The sequence below is a fragment of the Lentinus tigrinus genome, assembly GCF_003813185.1.
Source record: "Lentinus tigrinus ALCF2SS1-7 unplaced genomic scaffold L226scaffold_1, whole genome shotgun sequence".
In the NCBI taxonomy this organism is placed as follows: domain Eukaryota; kingdom Fungi; phylum Basidiomycota; class Agaricomycetes; order Polyporales; family Polyporaceae; genus Lentinus; species Lentinus tigrinus.
The window spans coordinates 2,657,376-2,671,949 of NW_027137910.1; the positions used below are offsets into that span (position 1 = coordinate 2,657,376).

Sequence of the window (14,574 nt, forward strand, 5' to 3'; positions counted from 1 at the left end):
ATGCTAGTTCATTTTCAAGTGTTTTGTTTTGAATTTTCACAGCCAGAAACGATACATTGATGCACAAACCCTCCCAGTTTTAGGAGGAGGTGCATACAGTTCCGGAGGCTACATGTCATTCCATTGAGCTGTGTTACAGGGCATGTCCGGTCGTCGCTTCGCCCGCGCGTTCCTCTGTATTTACGTGGCGTCTACCTTGCACTGAGGTCACGGACGTTGAGCATCCTCTGGACTAATGAGCATACTTGACCCCGAATGCAAGGGAACACGAGGACGAATATGTTCAATCACCCATGCATGGATTATCCTGCATGACATCGAAAACACAGCATTTAATGTGCGACATTACTGTACGAAGTGTAGTGAAGACAACCCAACGAACAGCGCGTTGGGGGCGAGGGTTAGCTGTAAGATTTAGCAACTCCCAACTTGTGTGTTGGGCGCGAAGGAGATGGAGACAATTTGGAGCTGTATCTCGACCAACGACGGTCGAAGATGTGGAGTCATCCCGACCTACCACACGCTCGGTCTGCTTGGGGCGACGGCAGCATATTCGCAGGCTAAGGATGGGTGGATGAGCATAACCCATCATAGATATGTAGTGTACTAGATTCACAAGTCCTCCTTCAGGAACTAGTACACACACAGGATCCAGGAGTACGCACAATATGCATTCGAGCCACTCTTGGGTCACCCTCACAACTCTGGCGACCTGTTCCTCTTCCACTCCACATTGAGCTCTCGGTAGCATGTTGGGCACAGATTGTGGGCGAGCTTAGGTGATCCGCATGCCGGACAGTGCACCAAGTCTGCAAAAAACCTCGTCTCATTACCAGTTGTAAGTGGACCCGGAACGCTACTTACTCTGTTTGTCCTTAAGACCCTTGTTAGCACTGCGCATGGCTTTTCTCGAGTGTGACGTCTTCTTCTTAGGGACAGCAAGCAGCCACGGCGGGAACAGCTCGAGCAGGGAAGGAAGTGAAGGGATGGCCCAGGTAAACGGCTTTGACGCGGCAAAGAAGGCGGGGACAAAGGCCGCAGAGAGGGAGATGCGAGCCAGAGGAGGCAGTCGCGCAGCAGAGAACCATGAACGGGACTGCTGAAGTACCAAAGCTGCCGCCATGGTGGTTGAAGTGAGGAGAGGGCGGCACGAAGAGCGGCGCCGAAACGCTGAACGCTTTCGGCGTCTACACGCGACGTCGTTTCGCGCGCAACGGACTCGGACATCTCATCCACCACCACCCTCCGCGATGTTCCGCTTCACTCGTCCTCTGTTCACTGCGGTCACAAAGCGGTCTACGGGCATCGTTGGCCTCAAAGTGCACCATGATCCACTGCCCGAGCTGAAGAAGACGTACGAGGCGACGCTCCAAACACTCTCCGCTATCCCTCAAACCTCCGTCTACCGGCAAGGCACGGAAGCCCTTACGCTGCACAAGCTGAAGGTGCTCGAGCGCGCCAATGGGGATATAGCTGCGGTGGAGAAGGAGCTGGATGAGGGCCAGATTGAGGAGTCGCTTGATATCGCGCAGGACGAGCTTGGCGTGGCGAACAAGATGCTGGAGTGGAAAGCGTACGCGCAGTTTGTCGCTTCTATGCCCAATGGCGCTGATAACATTCACAGATGGGAGCCTCTGGAAGAGAAACCAGAACCCGGACAGTGGCAGTACTTTGGGAAGGAGGCCACGGCGTCGACATCGTCGTAGTTGGTGCACCCATGTGATGTATTCTTGACTGTTCGGCATCATACTATGAGTGCCCCAGATTGAAAGAACAGCTGCGGCCGGTCTATAACCCTTCAAGCTTCAAGCTTCATGTTGTAAGACATTACGCTTAACGCGCATGAAACATCCTTCATATATACAGTTACTGCCGTGGCCGAAAAATGAAGTAAAAATTATACCACTTGGCAAGTACGCTGACAGCAGGATTTGAACCTACGCGGGCAATGCCCAAGTGATAGTGAAACGGATTCAAATCACTCGCCTTAACGACTCGGCCATATCAGCTTGCTAAGTTATCGTTTACAAATATATATAATAGTACAATGGGGCCGCAAGGTTGTGTCTGAGCTTCAGGTCGTCGGACGCGTTGCATCTTCTCTCTACCCGTCCTAGGGTGCCGCCAACAATGGACTCACTAATCCCATTCACGACTTCCGGATCTCTGGTGGATTGCGTCGACAGTACGTCTATCCGAAGTCCACGTACTCAAGGTGCACCCTGAGCCCATATCCGTTGCCAATTCCTGCCCCATCCCATCCGTATTGGTTCGCTTGTCTCCGGTTAGGGAAGATGCTTGTGGTTCTGCGAGATGGGAGGAAGCTTCAAGGTGTGCTGAGGTCGTATGACCAATTCGGTGAGCAACCCCCTGCGCGGTCATTTCTTCGAACGGACTCTGTTGACGTCCCGTGTGCTACAGCCAATCTTGTCCTGGAGGATACCGTCGAACGGATATATCACCAGGACGTATTTGCTGAAGCATGGCGAGGTCTCTTCCTCATTCGTGGAGAGAACGTGGTGCTGTTGGGCGAGATTGTGAGTTCATCGTACCTGCACTCCATTCCGTGTCCGTCAGTTGAACCTCCAGTCCTGTAGGATCTTGACCAGGAAGACGAAGTACCACTCCGCCAAGTAGAATGGACTGTCTTGGAGCCATATCACAAACAGGACGTCGCAAACAAGAAGAAGCGCGAAGACGTTAAGTCGCAGGTACTATACGAGCAGAAGGGCTTCTGCAAAGAGGGCGGTGAGGGAGATGGATACTGACAAGGATGTCAGAGCATGACCAAAGGAGCGGTTCTTCTACCATCTTTCGTGTCGATGCAATCCGTACATAGGCAGATTCATTACGCCAGGGAGGCATCTGAACTTGTTGTATTTATGCCGTCGTCATCTGTCCCTTGCACTTGCATAACCGCATCCACTGCATGTACGGGTCGCGACGCTGTCTGGAGGGTAGGATTGATAACAATGAATAGCAATGCGAAAGCAAGATCGGATCGTACAGAAACATCCACGCGTAATAGTACCAGTACTAAGATAAATCAGTTTTTCTGCTTGCCCTTCCGACCCGACGTCCCGTTGGGCTTGGCCTTCACGCCGTTGGGCTGGTGGTCATTCAACAGCTGCAGGGCAGGTGCAGATATCACCATCTGACGGACAGGAAGGCTGATGGCATCTTCGAGCTGCCCCCGAATCTCGCGTTCCTTGGCAGTCATTGCCGATATAGCTTCCTCCTTCGCCTTCCTGTCGAAGTCGAACTCGCTTGCGCGAAGCTTTTGCCACCTACATAGTGTAGTTGAGGTAACTCAATCATTGCGATCATCGTCGACATGAATATCACGTACCCAGCATGGCGAGGGCACTTCTTCACACCTCTGCACCACCACTCGCCAGCCTCCAACGTGGCGTCGACTTGCATAGCGTCGACGCCATTCGACTGCGCGTGGCCCTCCTCGTAGGACTCGAGGACAACACCGCCATAGTCGGCGTAGTCTTCATCGTCCATGCATAGCCGCTGGTCCCAGCCACACTCGTTCCTCAGGCTGTCTGCGCGAACGGTTGCGAGGTGCAGGAGTTTCTCTCGCCACAAAATGACCTCGAGATCCCTTTTGACCTCCTCACGCTTGGGTGCTAGCTTGTCGAGCTGTGCCTGTAACCGGGAAATCTTCCGATCTCGTTGAGTCTTCGTCGGCTGTTGCACCTCGTGCGCCTCTTGAATGAGGTGCCCGACTGTGGCGCCCGGACGCTTCTCCTCCTGGGGTACCTCATCGGGGCTGCCAAGGACTTGCACCTTGACAACGACCCCCTCGCGCTGCTTGGTATCCTTGACGCTCGCCCAGAGGACTGCGTGACTGCCGCCCCAGCCTTCAATACGACGCTGCATGTAGGCGATGCCGCACTCGTCTGAGCAGAACTTCGAGAATGCGCCACGAGCAGGTTTGTGGCAAGCATCAGGAGAAGACGGATGCGGATGTTTGAGGCCTGCCAGACATCGTGCTTTGTATGTAGTCTTCAACGGCAAGTTTGGGTTGGCTGTTGTCGTGAATTAGTGACAATGGCCGACGGTGGCGACGAGCGTTCGTACTTACCCATGACACACGGCGGACAGACGAACTGGTCGATAAGATCGACCTCCAAGTCGTTGATGTTCAAGCACTGAGTGTGATACCACTCGTCGCACCTGCCCTAGCCGGTTAATCCTGCATTTTTGTTGTGATGATGGAGCCACGCATACCTGTCGCAGGCAATCATGACCTTGTCCTCGTCGTAGCTTGTCTTGCAGATACAGTACAGCTTGTCATCGACCGCCTCCTCTTCCGACGCTTCCTCTTCCTCGTGCTGAGGCGGGGGTGGTGGCTTCACCTTCGGTTGAGGCTCTGCAGGCATAGGCATCTCGGAGGCAGAGCGGGATCGCGAAGGACCGGTGGCGGCAGAAATACCTCGCTTCGCGACAACTGCAGCATTTACTGCAGCAGACTTCTTGCCTTTACCCTTGGCCACAGTGCCGCTGCTGGAGGGTGTAAGCCGACCTGATGAACCAGCTGTGTTGTCCTTTTCGCCGGTGACCTTCACCTTTGGCTTCGCGACAGGTCGTGGTTTTGGTTTGGGTTTCGGCTTCTCCTGGGCCTTCTCCTGGGCCTCCTCCGTCCCCTCCGTCTCTTCTTGTGGCTTCTCCTGGGCCTTCTCCTTGTCTTTAGGAATAGGCTGGTGGAGGAAAGTGTGATCAGTTTGAAATACTGAGTGAACGGACAGATCCTCACCTTGGGAGCTGGCTCCTTGTTCTTCATGCTCGCAGACAAGCCTTCTACCTTTGCCTTCTCGCGCTTTGACAGAGTTTGGGAAGCGACAGGCTTGTCCGCCTGAGTGGTCGGCGATGTCAATGAAGGGGACACAGCAGTCAATAGGATAGGAGCAGGAGGGGGTGGAGGAATAGCGGCGGCCACAGATGTCTTGGCCACAGAGTCTCTGACCGAGGCCGGCTTCTCATGGCGAGTCGTGGCCGTCGACATACGGGACGCTTTGGTCGACGGGGCGTGATACGAATGCGAATGGGAGTGGGAGTGGCGAGGTTGGTCATCAACCAAGCTGAGCAACTCGTCGTCCAACTCGTTACCCATCGAGATATCAGGGTCAACATCCCTGTCGGGTGCCGCGCCGGCGGCCAAGTCGAACTCGAACCCAAAATCCGTATCGGCATCTGAACGTGGGGAACGCGGTGCGTGTGGGATGTCAACCTCGTCATGTTCCGCAGAGATGCCGTCAAGCTCCTGCTCGAGCAAAGCAGTGGGGGTCGGCGACCGGGAGGGACTCGGCACTTTCTTCTTGGGCCGCTTTGCCCGCTTTGACGGTGGCGATACGGGAGGTTTCGGGCTGTCCTTTTCAACCGGGGGTTGGGGCGAACCGTCCGAGATATATGGGGTCTGTGGCGGCTCTTCTGGCGCGGCGGAGGAGCGGTGCGAATCGCATACAGGAGAATCCGCGAAATGCTCCAGTAGCCACTCGTGAGGATCGTCCTGACGGCGGTTCTCAACGCGAGAGTGTCGTGACTTCCCTTCGTGATGGCTGAGGCGGTGGACGACTTGGGGAGGCATAGACGAAGATTCATGGAGTTCGTGTTTCATTGTTGCGGGCTCTGGTAGCGTCGAGATCTGCTCCTCTTCTTTGGTAACGACGGATGACTCGGCCATAAAACCGGCTGTTCCACTATCGACGGGTTCGGCAGGTACAATTATCGTCTCTTCCGGCGACGTTGGCCGGATCTCGTCCACAAGCCCAAGAGAACCTCCGACCTCGCTCGCCGCGGGTATTGGAACGTCCTGCGCATCCACTGAAGCGGGACCCGGATTCGCATCCGACGCGTCCGCGCTCGCCTGCGCGAAGACGTTCCGGACTCCCTGCCTCTGCTCCAGTACTGGCAAGATCTGGATGTCCTCCATCTCCGATCGCGCTGGGGACGCTCGAATGTCATCAATAACCTCGACTGCAGAAGGCAACGGGACCTCGTTGGACACTGTAGGTGGCGCAGGCGTAGGAGACTCTTCCTCCTGGGCCTGCACGAGCGAAAGCGAGGGTTCTTCTACCTTCACCGTCGCAGTCTCCACTGGAGGTTCTTCTTCCTCCTCAACCACCGCTGGCCCTGGCACATCCTCTTCCTCCTCCATTGCTACTGGATGGATTAGTACCCCCTCCTCCTCCTCCTCCTCGGCAGTAATGGTTTGCTTGGGAACTGGCGAACCTGTGGTCTCGGCCGGCTGGTACGGTTCGCGCACCCCATCCAGACTCGCAAGGTTATTCACCGGCCCAGTCACCACGGGCTCGGCCTTCCCTTCAACCCTGAGCGGGACCTCCTGGAGAGTAGACGGTTCGAGGGTGACAGGTCGCGGGGTAGTTTCTGCCAAGATTTCGTCTTGAGCGATGAGGCGTGGCTGGCTCACCAGAAGGTGTTCGACAGAAGGGGTAACTCTCGGCGGTGGCTCTGGAGACAACAATTGCGATATACTGGTAGGTCTTGTGGTGTGAAGAGCTTGCGGATGTACAGCAGGGGGCGTGACTGGCCGAGGGTGAGGCACACTCGATTGCATGACAGGATTAGGAGGATGGGAGGTCACAGCCGGGGGGAATGTGATTTTGGATACCGTAGGTGCAGAAGGGGGAGGCGGAAGAACATGTGGACCAACATGTGGACCAGTCCCAGAGCTACCCGTTCGTCTTCGTTTCTTCGAGGGAGGTTCACCGTCATGGCTTGAGACCCCGCCAAGTGGAATAACAGCAAGCGAATTGACACGAGTATCGCGGGGGGACGGGAGTATAGGACTCCTTTGTAACACGGGAGAGTGCGACGATTGATGCAGCGCCGGCGGTGCACGGTTGAGAACAGGACTGCGACTCAGGGTAGGACTCAAAGAAGCTCTTCGGGCAGTCTCCCTCACTTCCACGGGAGAAGGAAGGTCGCCACTCACCCTGCGCCTCGCCTCAGTGACAGCAACCTCCGCCAATGCGGCCAGACCCTCCAAACCACCAGGTCCTCCCTGTGCTCCCATCCCTGCTACAGGCGACCTCGTTGATTCCGCATTGAGTAGCGCAGTTACTGAAGATAGTCGAGGGGTTGTAAATGACACCTCTTGTTGAGAAAACGAGACGGGACGGTGGTGGTTATTGAGTCCTGTCAAGGATTCTTGGCCCGGAGATCCAGAGAGGGGGGGACCAGACGGGCTATGGGGTTGTCGAGGAGAGTGCAAAGGATACACCAGTCCTGGAGAACTGGTATGTTGAGGATGAGACATACGACCAAGGGGGATCGGAGGCAAATCCGTGATGTGATGTAAACCAAGTGCTGGTGACTGCGAGGGCCGTCTGCTCGAAGGCACGAACTGTGGAGGAGAATGCTGTTTGGGCGAATGAGAATGTGTATGCGGGAAAGGTGGTGGTTGAGGGAATGCAGAGGGCGTCGTCAAATAGTCAGCCTGGCTATGTCGTGACGAGGTAGGAGGTGAGAAGTACGAAGATCCTTCATACAAACGATACTCCGGCCGGCTTGGGTCTGAACTTCGACGAGAAGCAGGGCTTTGCCGCGATGTGGCCTGGGAGAGGTGGTGGGATGCGAAGGAAGGCTTCTCATGTTCATGGCTTACTGGCCTAGAGTGACTCGCCAGGACTTCAGGGCGGCCTAAAACATCACCTCTGTGCTCCCTCCGACTGGAAAATGCTAACGCGTCGTCGATTGGAGGTGAAGGTGTGTGCCTCCGGAGATGCATGGGCTGCAATGGAAGTGGCATGGACTCATGGTTGCCTCGGTCATAGTCTGAATATGCTCTACTACGGTATGCGACCCTGTGAGACTCGAAAAAGGCAGGATCGCGTAGTTGGGGATCCCTGAACTCGGCCGGAGGAACACCAGGTCCTGCGAGTACGACTGGAGTGTGGACAGAATGAGGTTGGGTGGCTTCGGGCTGAATCTGCTCGGTGCCTTGATCATCGGCGCATAATAGAGAGGATATCGTCAGCCGACGACCAGACATGTTTCACGGAGGACGAAGAGGTAGCTGCGAGAAGCCGAGGAGAACGAGCAAGGAGATGGGGAGAGATGACTCCAGCCAGGCAGTCTTCATCTTCGGGTCACGACGTCAAAGGTCACAGGTCTATGTACAAACGCTATCACTCGACCTCGGACGCTTTGCCAAACCGTTCGTCAGCAGCACCTTGATCTCTGTCCCCATTGTCCTCATTAATGTCTTGATTGTGCTACTCACCTCCATCGACACGGTCAAACAGCAGCGAGAACAAATAACGCAATCAAAAGAGATGGCAGTCACACCGTGGTTTGGAGTGAAAGGTGCAAGGATAAATCGAATGAATGTACAACGAGACATTGCGACGCAGCTCACACAGCGGCCACGAAGAGCCAACTGCTAAGACAAGAGTCCCATCTACCGTGCACGAGCGCGCCGCACCCAAGTCCCATCGTTCACAACCAAAGTCTTCTCGTTCTCCAGCCCATTATGACGGTCTCAAGGTCCTCGACCCACTCAAGTCCAGCAAGCCGGCGAGCGGATCATCGTCGAGATGCTTTTGAGGGCTGTGAAGATACAGTCAGTTCACCATTCGACAACAAGTATGACGAGGAAAGAGCTCACCTGTGTTTAAGCGTTTGAGGTGTGACGCGGGCGGGTCCGGGCTTTATAACGGTGAGAAGAACTGTACAGCGATCCGCGGGTGGCTTGGGGACCCCGAGAAGTGGTCACGGGGTCCCTGTCCAGGCAGGATCCACTGAGAGGACTTTGCGCCGAACCCTCTCGCCCCCGCCGTCAAATACTCGACAGTACTCTTCCGTCAGGGAACATATTCCCCTACTGATTGCAAAAGAGGGCCCCGTCACAAACGATGTCGGTGGCCAGCAGAAATCCTTTTGCCCTCCTCGATGGTAAGTTTCATTTCTACCCAGAGCTGGTCTTCGCAACAATACGGCGATGAACGAGATATAGCTGATGCTTGCTTTCATGTACAGAGGATGCCTCGCGACCGGGGAGTCCTACTCCTGCCGCCCCTGCTAAGCAGGCAGCGCCGACTGCTGCACCCACTCGCGGCACGCAGAAGCCCCGTGGCGGTCCCGCTTCAAGAGGCGGCAGGTACTACCAGCGCGGCGGCAAGAGCGCCCCTCGCGACAAGGAGAATGCGGAGGTAGCTGAGGACTCTTCTGCGGAACCCAAGAAGCGCGGTATGTTCTCGCCACACCGTCCGGTTGGCCTGGATTCTGATCGTGCCCCTTCTTTTCTCCAACACCATACCCATGGTCTCTGTGCGATTGACCTGTATCATTCGATTGCAGAGGGTGGTGAAGGTCGTGGTCGTGGCCGAGGCAGAGGCCGCGGCGGTGATCGCGGTCGTGGTCGTGGACGCCAGTTTGACCGCCACAGCGCAACCGGCAAGACGTACGTGTTCTTTGAGACATCATGCCTGATTTCGTCGTAACATGCTTTGTGTGCGTTTAGCGATTCCGAGAAGAAGGTCCACCAGGGCTGGGGCGGAGATGAGGGTGTCTCTGAGCTCAAAGCCGAGGCGGGGGCTGTTGTTGATGCCGCCGCGGAGAACGGCGAGTGGGGCAACACCACTAACGACGCCGATGCCTGGGGTGCTCCTTCGGGCGAGGCTCCGGCCGCCGAGGTTCCGGCCGCCGATGGCGAGAAGGCTGCTGAGCGCGAGGGTCGCAGGCCTCGTGAGCCCGAGGAGGAGGATAACACCCTCACTCTTGACGAATACCGCAAGAAGCAAGGCGGCTTGGACATCGTTCCGAAGCTGGAGGTCCGCAAGGTCGATGACGCCGCATTCAAGGATGCTGTTGTCGTGACGAAGAAGGACGAGGAGGAGAATGCGTACTTCGTCGGCAAGGTACGTTGTGTTTGCGACCAGAATGCTGAGTTTGATATTGACATGAATCGTGACAAGACGAAGAGCTCCGCTCCTAAGTCGAAGGCTAAGAAGGAGGAGAAGGTCTTCATCGAGATCGATGCACGCTTCGAGCGTCCGTCCCGTGGCGGCCGTGGCCGCGGCGGTGAGCGCGGTGGGGAGCGCGGTGGTCGTGGCCGTGGCCGTGGTGGAGGACGCGGCCGTGGTGGCAACGCGACCGCTGCTACCACCCTCAACGTCGACGACGAAACCGCCTTCCCGTCTCTCGCCTGAACGAGCAGCAAATATATCGCGGGTGTCCCACCTGTTGACTCCTCCCTGACGCGGCCCCGACAAAAATTGGAGTCATCGTTTCTCATCACGTTCGTCTATCTGTCCGTTGGTCTGTCTGTCTTGATATCTGTGTGCATGTTCTGCATCCCCGTCGCCTCGTACCTCTGCCCTGTCTTCCCCTGCTCCACGTATCACCTGCTCCTGCTCCTGATTCTAGTAGTAGCTGTTCCTCTCACCACCCACTGACATGACATATGAACCAAGACTATGCACGGTATATTATGTTCTGTGGCCCTCCATATTTAGTCGTGTTGTATACGAGGTGTAAGCACATCGATGCATTCCGCGCTCAGAAACAGTGCTGTAAAATTTCTTAAACGAGTGTCGTGTGTTCCCAGCTGGTCGGTCCTGACTTGGTTCCTTATGTATCGATAGCGCTCCGTGAACGCGCGGCGACAACGTGTGCGCATGGTCGGAGTCACTCAGACTGTACATTTGATGTCGTGACGGCCTGTACAAAACGATCTCGCCTGACACCACCACTGGCACCTCTTCTACTATCTCACTGTTCACAAAAACGCCTATAGATTCCCAAAGATGACGATAGAGAACATTTACATTGCTCGACACGGTGAGAGAGCCGTGGTCCAAGTTCACCAACACCAACTCACACAAACTCATATGGGGATTATAATAGGTTATCGACAGAACTGGGTCACTGATGACTGGTAGTGGTCGGTCCACCTCGTAGTCCTCACATTTTCTGATTTCTTGATCTCCAGGAAGAGCGTGACAGGTGCGTGAGCGAACAGGTGGACACACCGCAAGTAGTAACAGTACTGTACAGGACTTCCTCGAGATCCCACACTAGCTGACTTCGGTGTGTTGCAAGCGAAAGAATTGGCAAGCTACTTTCTCTCGCTTCCCGAAGAGCAGCGACCAACCGCAATCTTCAGCTCTCCATATTGTAAGCCACAACGACCGCATTTATGTGAGGCTCTCATGATGATATATGCGCCCACCCGCTGGCAGATCGATGCCTGGAAACGGCCAAGCCCAGTGCAGAGGCAATGGAGCTACCGCTCTACGTTGAGCACGGTGCGCCATCCACGGACCGGTCTCGTTCGTTCTCTCATTGACGCTTAACATACCGGTAGGCCTGTCGGAATGGTACTCACCCGCGGCACCCGGAACGGGTCTTCACCCACGACCCGCATCTGCATCCGCCCTGAGTACCCATTTCCCGGCAATAGACGACTCATGGCAGTCGATCTACTACCCCTCTCGCAAGGGCGAGGACATATCCGCAGTCCACGATCGCACCCGGGAGTTCATGCGGGCCCTAGTTCCTGCGGTGGAGGAGCGGTTTGAGGGGAAGCACAAGCGCATTCTCCTGGTTACCCATGCCGCGACGGTCATCGGACTCACGCGCGAGCTCATCGGCGATCGGAACTTACCCCTGCGAGTCGGGTGCTGCACGTTGACGGACTTGCAGCGGCCACAGAACGTCCGTGATGCTGTGGGTTGCTGGCAGCCGAAGAAATTGGCAGACGGCGGTCACCTGAAGGACGGCGTTACAAGGGAGTGGGGCTTTGAGAACTGTATCATTGTTGATGGGAAGGTGATGCACTCTTCCATTCTGAAGCAACGGTTCTGTCGGGGGAGACTGACAACGCCCCAGGTCATCGACCATCACGGAGAGCCTGGGTCTGAGAACGAAGTAGACCATCCGGTCGGGCTGCAGGTACATCTTCTCCCTGTCGCAGTTCAGACGCGCATGTAGGTAACGTTGAGATTGACTATGCACGGTGTAGATTTAGAAGCAAATTCGCCGCTGCACTCTATTCGAAGCCCAGCTATGGTACATTCATTGACATACAGCTCCTTTCATGTTGGGCTTGATAGCTCACCCTCTCTACTCCCATCGTACATGATACCTAGAATGTAACGAACGCGCTGGCGTAACTGACACTCGAGTCCTTTACCGTCATGCACTGGCTGCTTTGCTCGTAACGTACCCACTTGACTTTGGGTGCCCTGCCTTCCTTCTCGAGCGTGGTGAGTGCTCCGAATAGAACCCCGATCGGGTGACGGCCGCAGATGGTGTTCTTTGTCCTCGCCAAGTACTGAGCAAACTCATGGTGCGCTTGGCTGGCGTTGAACGGAGGCATCGTGAGGAGCTCCATGGCCTCGTGGTCCAAGGCCGAGATGGAAGCATGAATAGGGTGGTCTTTGAGCGAAGCTGGAGAAGGCTCCGAACGAGAGAGTCGTATAGGAGAAACTGAACTGGGCGGGGGCTTGGGATAGTAGAATGTGTACTGGAAGCGTTGTCCCCTAAAGGGAGCCGTCAAGTTGAGCTACATTGGGAGTCTATAGACCTGCGCACCAATGGCAGAAATCACTTGAGATGACAAAGATAGTGTCTTTGCTTGCGAGGTACGGGGCGAGAAGTTTGCCGTAGGAAACCTCCTTGTCATAGTCGATTGCGCCCACGAGAATGGGCACGATCTTGATGTCCAACCTATCCGACCCTATGTCAATACGGACACCGGCCTGAGTGGCAGCAGCATACCCCTCGAAGACCTTGCGAACGTAGGGAAGGTGCATTTCGATGCTATGTTCGTCTTCGTCGGTTTGCAGGCTCATCTCAGTGAACTCGCCTGTCTGTTTGAGCTCCGTCGTCGCTAGAGACCCTGTCAGTATAGAGGACGCGACCTACGATCAACCGGTGTCATGCCTACTTTCGATATCTACTGGAAGCACGCCCAGTGGCGTCCCGTATTCCGTGCATCGGGTGAGGGCGCACCCATCGAGGTATACATGATGGGAAGGGCCCAGGACGAAGACTCGCTTACTATGTCACATCGTGTTAGCAATCACAGCATTGATGAATAGCTCGGACGACCTACATTCCCGTCGTATCGATACTCTTATACGCCCAAGCGGCAGCTCGCCCGGAATAGGAATACCCTGCATGACTGGAAGATGTTAATCAACCCGACCATGCAATGGATACAAACCGATTATACGCACGGCGCGATGATAGCCTTCGTGCCAAGGACTGGCGGCTTGTAGTCGTCCTCAGGTGATGGATTCACAGCTTGGAGCCATCCCGAGAGTTCTTGGTCTAGTTTGTTCCGGTTACCAGTATACCACGAGTCTGCATGACTTGCTTGTCTGGGGATCGGGTTGGTTTATACGATCAGCAATCGATGGAAGCATGGATCGGCGCACCGGAAACTCATCTCGGGCACGGGATTTCTTACAGAAGGATATGCTGGGAAAGACAGATGGACAAGTCTGCGGTCGAGGGAGAGACAAGCAGCTGAGAGTACACTCAGTCGCGCGAATGCTTAATATTCGATCGCGAATATCTCAAAACGTCGACGTCAGAGCTTGCATTGAGTGCTGGACGTCTGGACCATGGCTGGAATACTCCGAAGATCTGTCCGATCGCACGTGCGGCCCATCGGCATTACTTCAAGTTCCACATGCCCACGCGATACCGCTGTAGCAGCAAGTCGGACTATGTAGGGATCCACCACTGACACAAGATATTGCTGAGATGCGGACAACTAACTCAAAGGAGGAGCACAATCACAAGTACAGTCTCTGAAACACAGGGCTTGGATCATGGTCGCATGTCGATTATCTTCGGCATAGGCAAATGGATACATGGGGTGATGGACAGCAGCAAACGAGACAACAAAGACACCGACGACGACGACCTTTTACTCCTCTGACCGCAGACGGGCGGCGGGGTTGGTGACCTTCACGCCGAGGACCTTAGCCCTGAGTGACAACGGAATTCAGTAAATGAGACGGATGAACAGTGCAATTCGAAAGCACCTCTCCAGGATGAGTGTCCGGTTGCGGCTGCTGACGTTGTGCGCAATCTCCGCCGCGAAGCTTTTGTTGTGCATCAGGAGAAGGTCAACTTCCCGGACGTTGCTGACCAAAAACTTCTTCAAGCCGTTGGGGAGGAGGTGGCGGGTCTGGACAAGCCAAGTGTGAACATAGAGCGGATCATCGGAACTTTAAGGGGTTCTCTCGCACCTTCTTGTTGCTGCCGTAGCCAATCTGTAAGGCGCGTCAGCGCACGCAACCGACCTGAGAAGTCAACAGAACGCACCTTGGGCATGGGAAGCTGACCCTTGAACCGACGCCGTACACGGTTATCAATACCCTTGGGTTTCCTCCATGCCTCCTTCACGCTCTTGTAACGGTCAGACTGGTGGCGCCTACATAGAATAGGTGAACGACGGTTCCAGGAGCAGGGAAGGTGTTCATCTCACTTGAAGGGCTTGGTGCGCTTCTTGACAATGGGAACCTTGACCATGGCGGACTGCAAGACAGAGCGGATGAGCGGACTAGCCTGGGCAGGAAGACGCAA

General features: G+C 55.4%; 8 protein-coding genes and 1 non-coding gene across 9 annotated transcripts; 4 read left to right on the forward strand and 5 right to left on the reverse strand.

The window, feature by feature from the left end:
* Nucleotides 1–284: 284 nt before the first annotated feature.
* Nucleotides 285–1,139, reverse strand: L226DRAFT_607693 (mitochondrial 54S ribosomal protein bL32m). Its single transcript, XM_067685843.1, has 3 exons — nt 865–1,139; nt 666–809; nt 285–606 (listed from the first exon to the last, which is right to left on the reverse strand). The coding sequence occupies exons 1-2, from the start codon at nt 1,121–1,123 to the stop codon at nt 697–699; spliced, it is 372 nt and encodes a 123-aa protein (XP_067543162.1). The 5' UTR covers nt 1,124–1,139; the 3' UTR covers nt 285–606; nt 666–696.
* A 68-nt stretch (nt 1,140–1,207) lies between these two features.
* On the forward strand, nt 1,208–1,880 carry L226DRAFT_607694 (NADH2 dehydrogenase). The gene is made up of 2 exons (XM_067685844.1): nt 1,208–1,573; nt 1,625–1,880. The coding sequence occupies exons 1-2, from the start codon at nt 1,251–1,253 to the stop codon at nt 1,704–1,706; spliced, it is 405 nt and encodes a 134-aa protein (XP_067543163.1). The 5' UTR covers nt 1,208–1,250; the 3' UTR covers nt 1,707–1,880.
* A 36-nt stretch (nt 1,881–1,916) lies between these two features.
* On the reverse strand, nt 1,917–2,009 carry L226DRAFT_t13. The gene has a single exon. It is a non-coding gene; the product is annotated as a tRNA-Ser (tRNA).
* An 84-nt stretch (nt 2,010–2,093) lies between these two features.
* On the forward strand, nt 2,094–2,962 carry L226DRAFT_528746 (Sm-like ribonucleoprotein). Its single transcript, XM_067679451.1, has 4 exons — nt 2,094–2,185; nt 2,290–2,358; nt 2,422–2,537; nt 2,598–2,962. Exons 1-4 carry the CDS (start codon nt 2,131–2,133, stop codon nt 2,766–2,768), a joined length of 411 nt encoding a protein of 136 aa, XP_067543164.1. The 5' UTR covers nt 2,094–2,130; the 3' UTR covers nt 2,769–2,962.
* An 84-nt stretch (nt 2,963–3,046) lies between these two features.
* Nucleotides 3,047–6,586, reverse strand: L226DRAFT_565156 (uncharacterized protein; the record flags this gene model as incomplete). The annotated part of the gene is made up of 5 exons (XM_067683755.1): nt 3,047–3,287; nt 3,350–4,037; nt 4,094–4,185; nt 4,240–4,709; nt 4,766–6,586. 5 exons carry the CDS (start codon nt 6,584–6,586, stop codon nt 3,047–3,049), a joined length of 3,312 nt encoding a protein of 1,103 aa, XP_067543165.1.
* A 2,299-nt stretch (nt 6,587–8,885) lies between these two features.
* L226DRAFT_565157 (uncharacterized protein) lies at nt 8,886–10,181 on the forward strand (the record flags this gene model as incomplete). Its single annotated transcript, XM_067683756.1, has 5 exons — nt 8,886–8,925; nt 9,010–9,219; nt 9,331–9,433; nt 9,494–9,890; nt 9,948–10,181. The coding sequence occupies 5 exons, from the start codon at nt 8,886–8,888 to the stop codon at nt 10,179–10,181; spliced, it is 984 nt and encodes a 327-aa protein (XP_067543166.1).
* Nucleotides 10,182–10,674: 493 nt separating this feature from the next.
* Nucleotides 10,675–12,107, forward strand: L226DRAFT_528749 (phosphoglycerate mutase-like protein). The gene is made up of 7 exons (XM_067679452.1): nt 10,675–10,812; nt 10,879–10,909; nt 10,964–10,977; nt 11,029–11,148; nt 11,214–11,279; nt 11,339–11,802; nt 11,863–12,107. Exons 1-7 carry the CDS (start codon nt 10,779–10,781, stop codon nt 11,962–11,964), a joined length of 831 nt encoding a protein of 276 aa, XP_067543167.1. The 5' UTR covers nt 10,675–10,778; the 3' UTR covers nt 11,965–12,107.
* L226DRAFT_528750 (UPF0103-domain-containing protein) lies at nt 11,994–13,567 on the reverse strand. Its single transcript, XM_067679453.1, has 7 exons — nt 13,416–13,567; nt 13,215–13,358; nt 13,091–13,159; nt 12,923–13,035; nt 12,754–12,865; nt 12,568–12,702; nt 11,994–12,515 (listed from the first exon to the last, which is right to left on the reverse strand). The coding sequence occupies exons 1-7, from the start codon at nt 13,424–13,426 to the stop codon at nt 12,119–12,121; spliced, it is 981 nt and encodes a 326-aa protein (XP_067543168.1). The 5' UTR covers nt 13,427–13,567; the 3' UTR covers nt 11,994–12,118.
* A 253-nt stretch (nt 13,568–13,820) lies between these two features.
* Nucleotides 13,821–14,551, reverse strand: L226DRAFT_31848 (60S ribosomal protein eL32). Its single transcript, XM_067673864.1, has 5 exons — nt 14,477–14,551; nt 14,314–14,422; nt 14,238–14,261; nt 14,031–14,176; nt 13,821–13,973 (listed from the first exon to the last, which is right to left on the reverse strand). The coding sequence occupies exons 1-5, from the start codon at nt 14,518–14,520 to the stop codon at nt 13,913–13,915; spliced, it is 384 nt and encodes a 127-aa protein (XP_067543169.1). The 5' UTR covers nt 14,521–14,551; the 3' UTR covers nt 13,821–13,912.
* Nucleotides 14,552–14,574: the final 23 nt, after the last annotated feature.

Bases quoted from the DNA above. Each gene is read 5' to 3' on its own strand.
- L226DRAFT_607693 (XM_067685843.1), bottom strand. From the start codon at position 1,123: ATGGCGGCAGCTTTGGTACTTCAGCAGTCCCGTTCATGGTTCTCTGCT. The intron at 810-864 runs GTAAGTAGCGTT...GGTTTTTTGCAG, and splicing joins GGGTCTTAAGGACAAACAGA to ACTTGGTGCACTGTCCGGCA.
- L226DRAFT_607694 (XM_067685844.1), top strand. From the start codon at position 1,251: ATGTTCCGCTTCACTCGTCCTCTGTTCACTGCGGTCACAAAGCGGTCT. The intron at 1,574-1,624 runs GTACGCGCAGTT...TAACATTCACAG, and splicing joins AAGATGCTGGAGTGGAAAGC to ATGGGAGCCTCTGGAAGAGA.
- L226DRAFT_528746 (XM_067679451.1), top strand. From the start codon at position 2,131: ATGGACTCACTAATCCCATTCACGACTTCCGGATCTCTGGTGGATTGC. The intron at 2,186-2,289 runs GTACGTCTATCC...GTCTCCGGTTAG, and splicing joins TCTGGTGGATTGCGTCGACA to GGAAGATGCTTGTGGTTCTG. The intron at 2,538-2,597 runs GTGAGTTCATCG...CCAGTCCTGTAG, and splicing joins TGGTGCTGTTGGGCGAGATT to GATCTTGACCAGGAAGACGA.
- L226DRAFT_528749 (XM_067679452.1), top strand. From the start codon at position 10,779: ATGACGATAGAGAACATTTACATTGCTCGACACG. The intron at 11,149-11,213 runs GTAAGCCACAAC...ACCCGCTGGCAG, and splicing joins AATCTTCAGCTCTCCATATT to ATCGATGCCTGGAAACGGCC. The intron at 11,280-11,338 runs GTGCGCCATCCA...ACATACCGGTAG, and splicing joins ACCGCTCTACGTTGAGCACG to GCCTGTCGGAATGGTACTCA.
- L226DRAFT_528750 (XM_067679453.1), bottom strand. The intron at 13,036-13,090 runs GTAGGTCGTCCG...GATGTGACATAG, and splicing joins AGTATCGATACGACGGGAAT to TAAGCGAGTCTTCGTCCTGG. The intron at 12,866-12,922 runs GTAGGCATGACA...CAGGGTCTCTAG, and splicing joins GCTTCCAGTAGATATCGAAA to CGACGACGGAGCTCAAACAG.
- L226DRAFT_31848 (XM_067673864.1), bottom strand. From the start codon at position 14,520: ATGGTCAAGGTTCCCATTGTCAAGAAGCGCACCAAGCCCTTCAA. The intron at 14,177-14,237 runs GTGCGAGAGAAC...TGGCTTGTCCAG, and splicing joins GCTACGGCAGCAACAAGAAG to ACCCGCCACCTCCTCCCCAA. The intron at 13,974-14,030 runs GTGCTTTCGAAT...GTTGTCACTCAG, and splicing joins CGGACACTCATCCTGGAGAG to GGCTAAGGTCCTCGGCGTGA.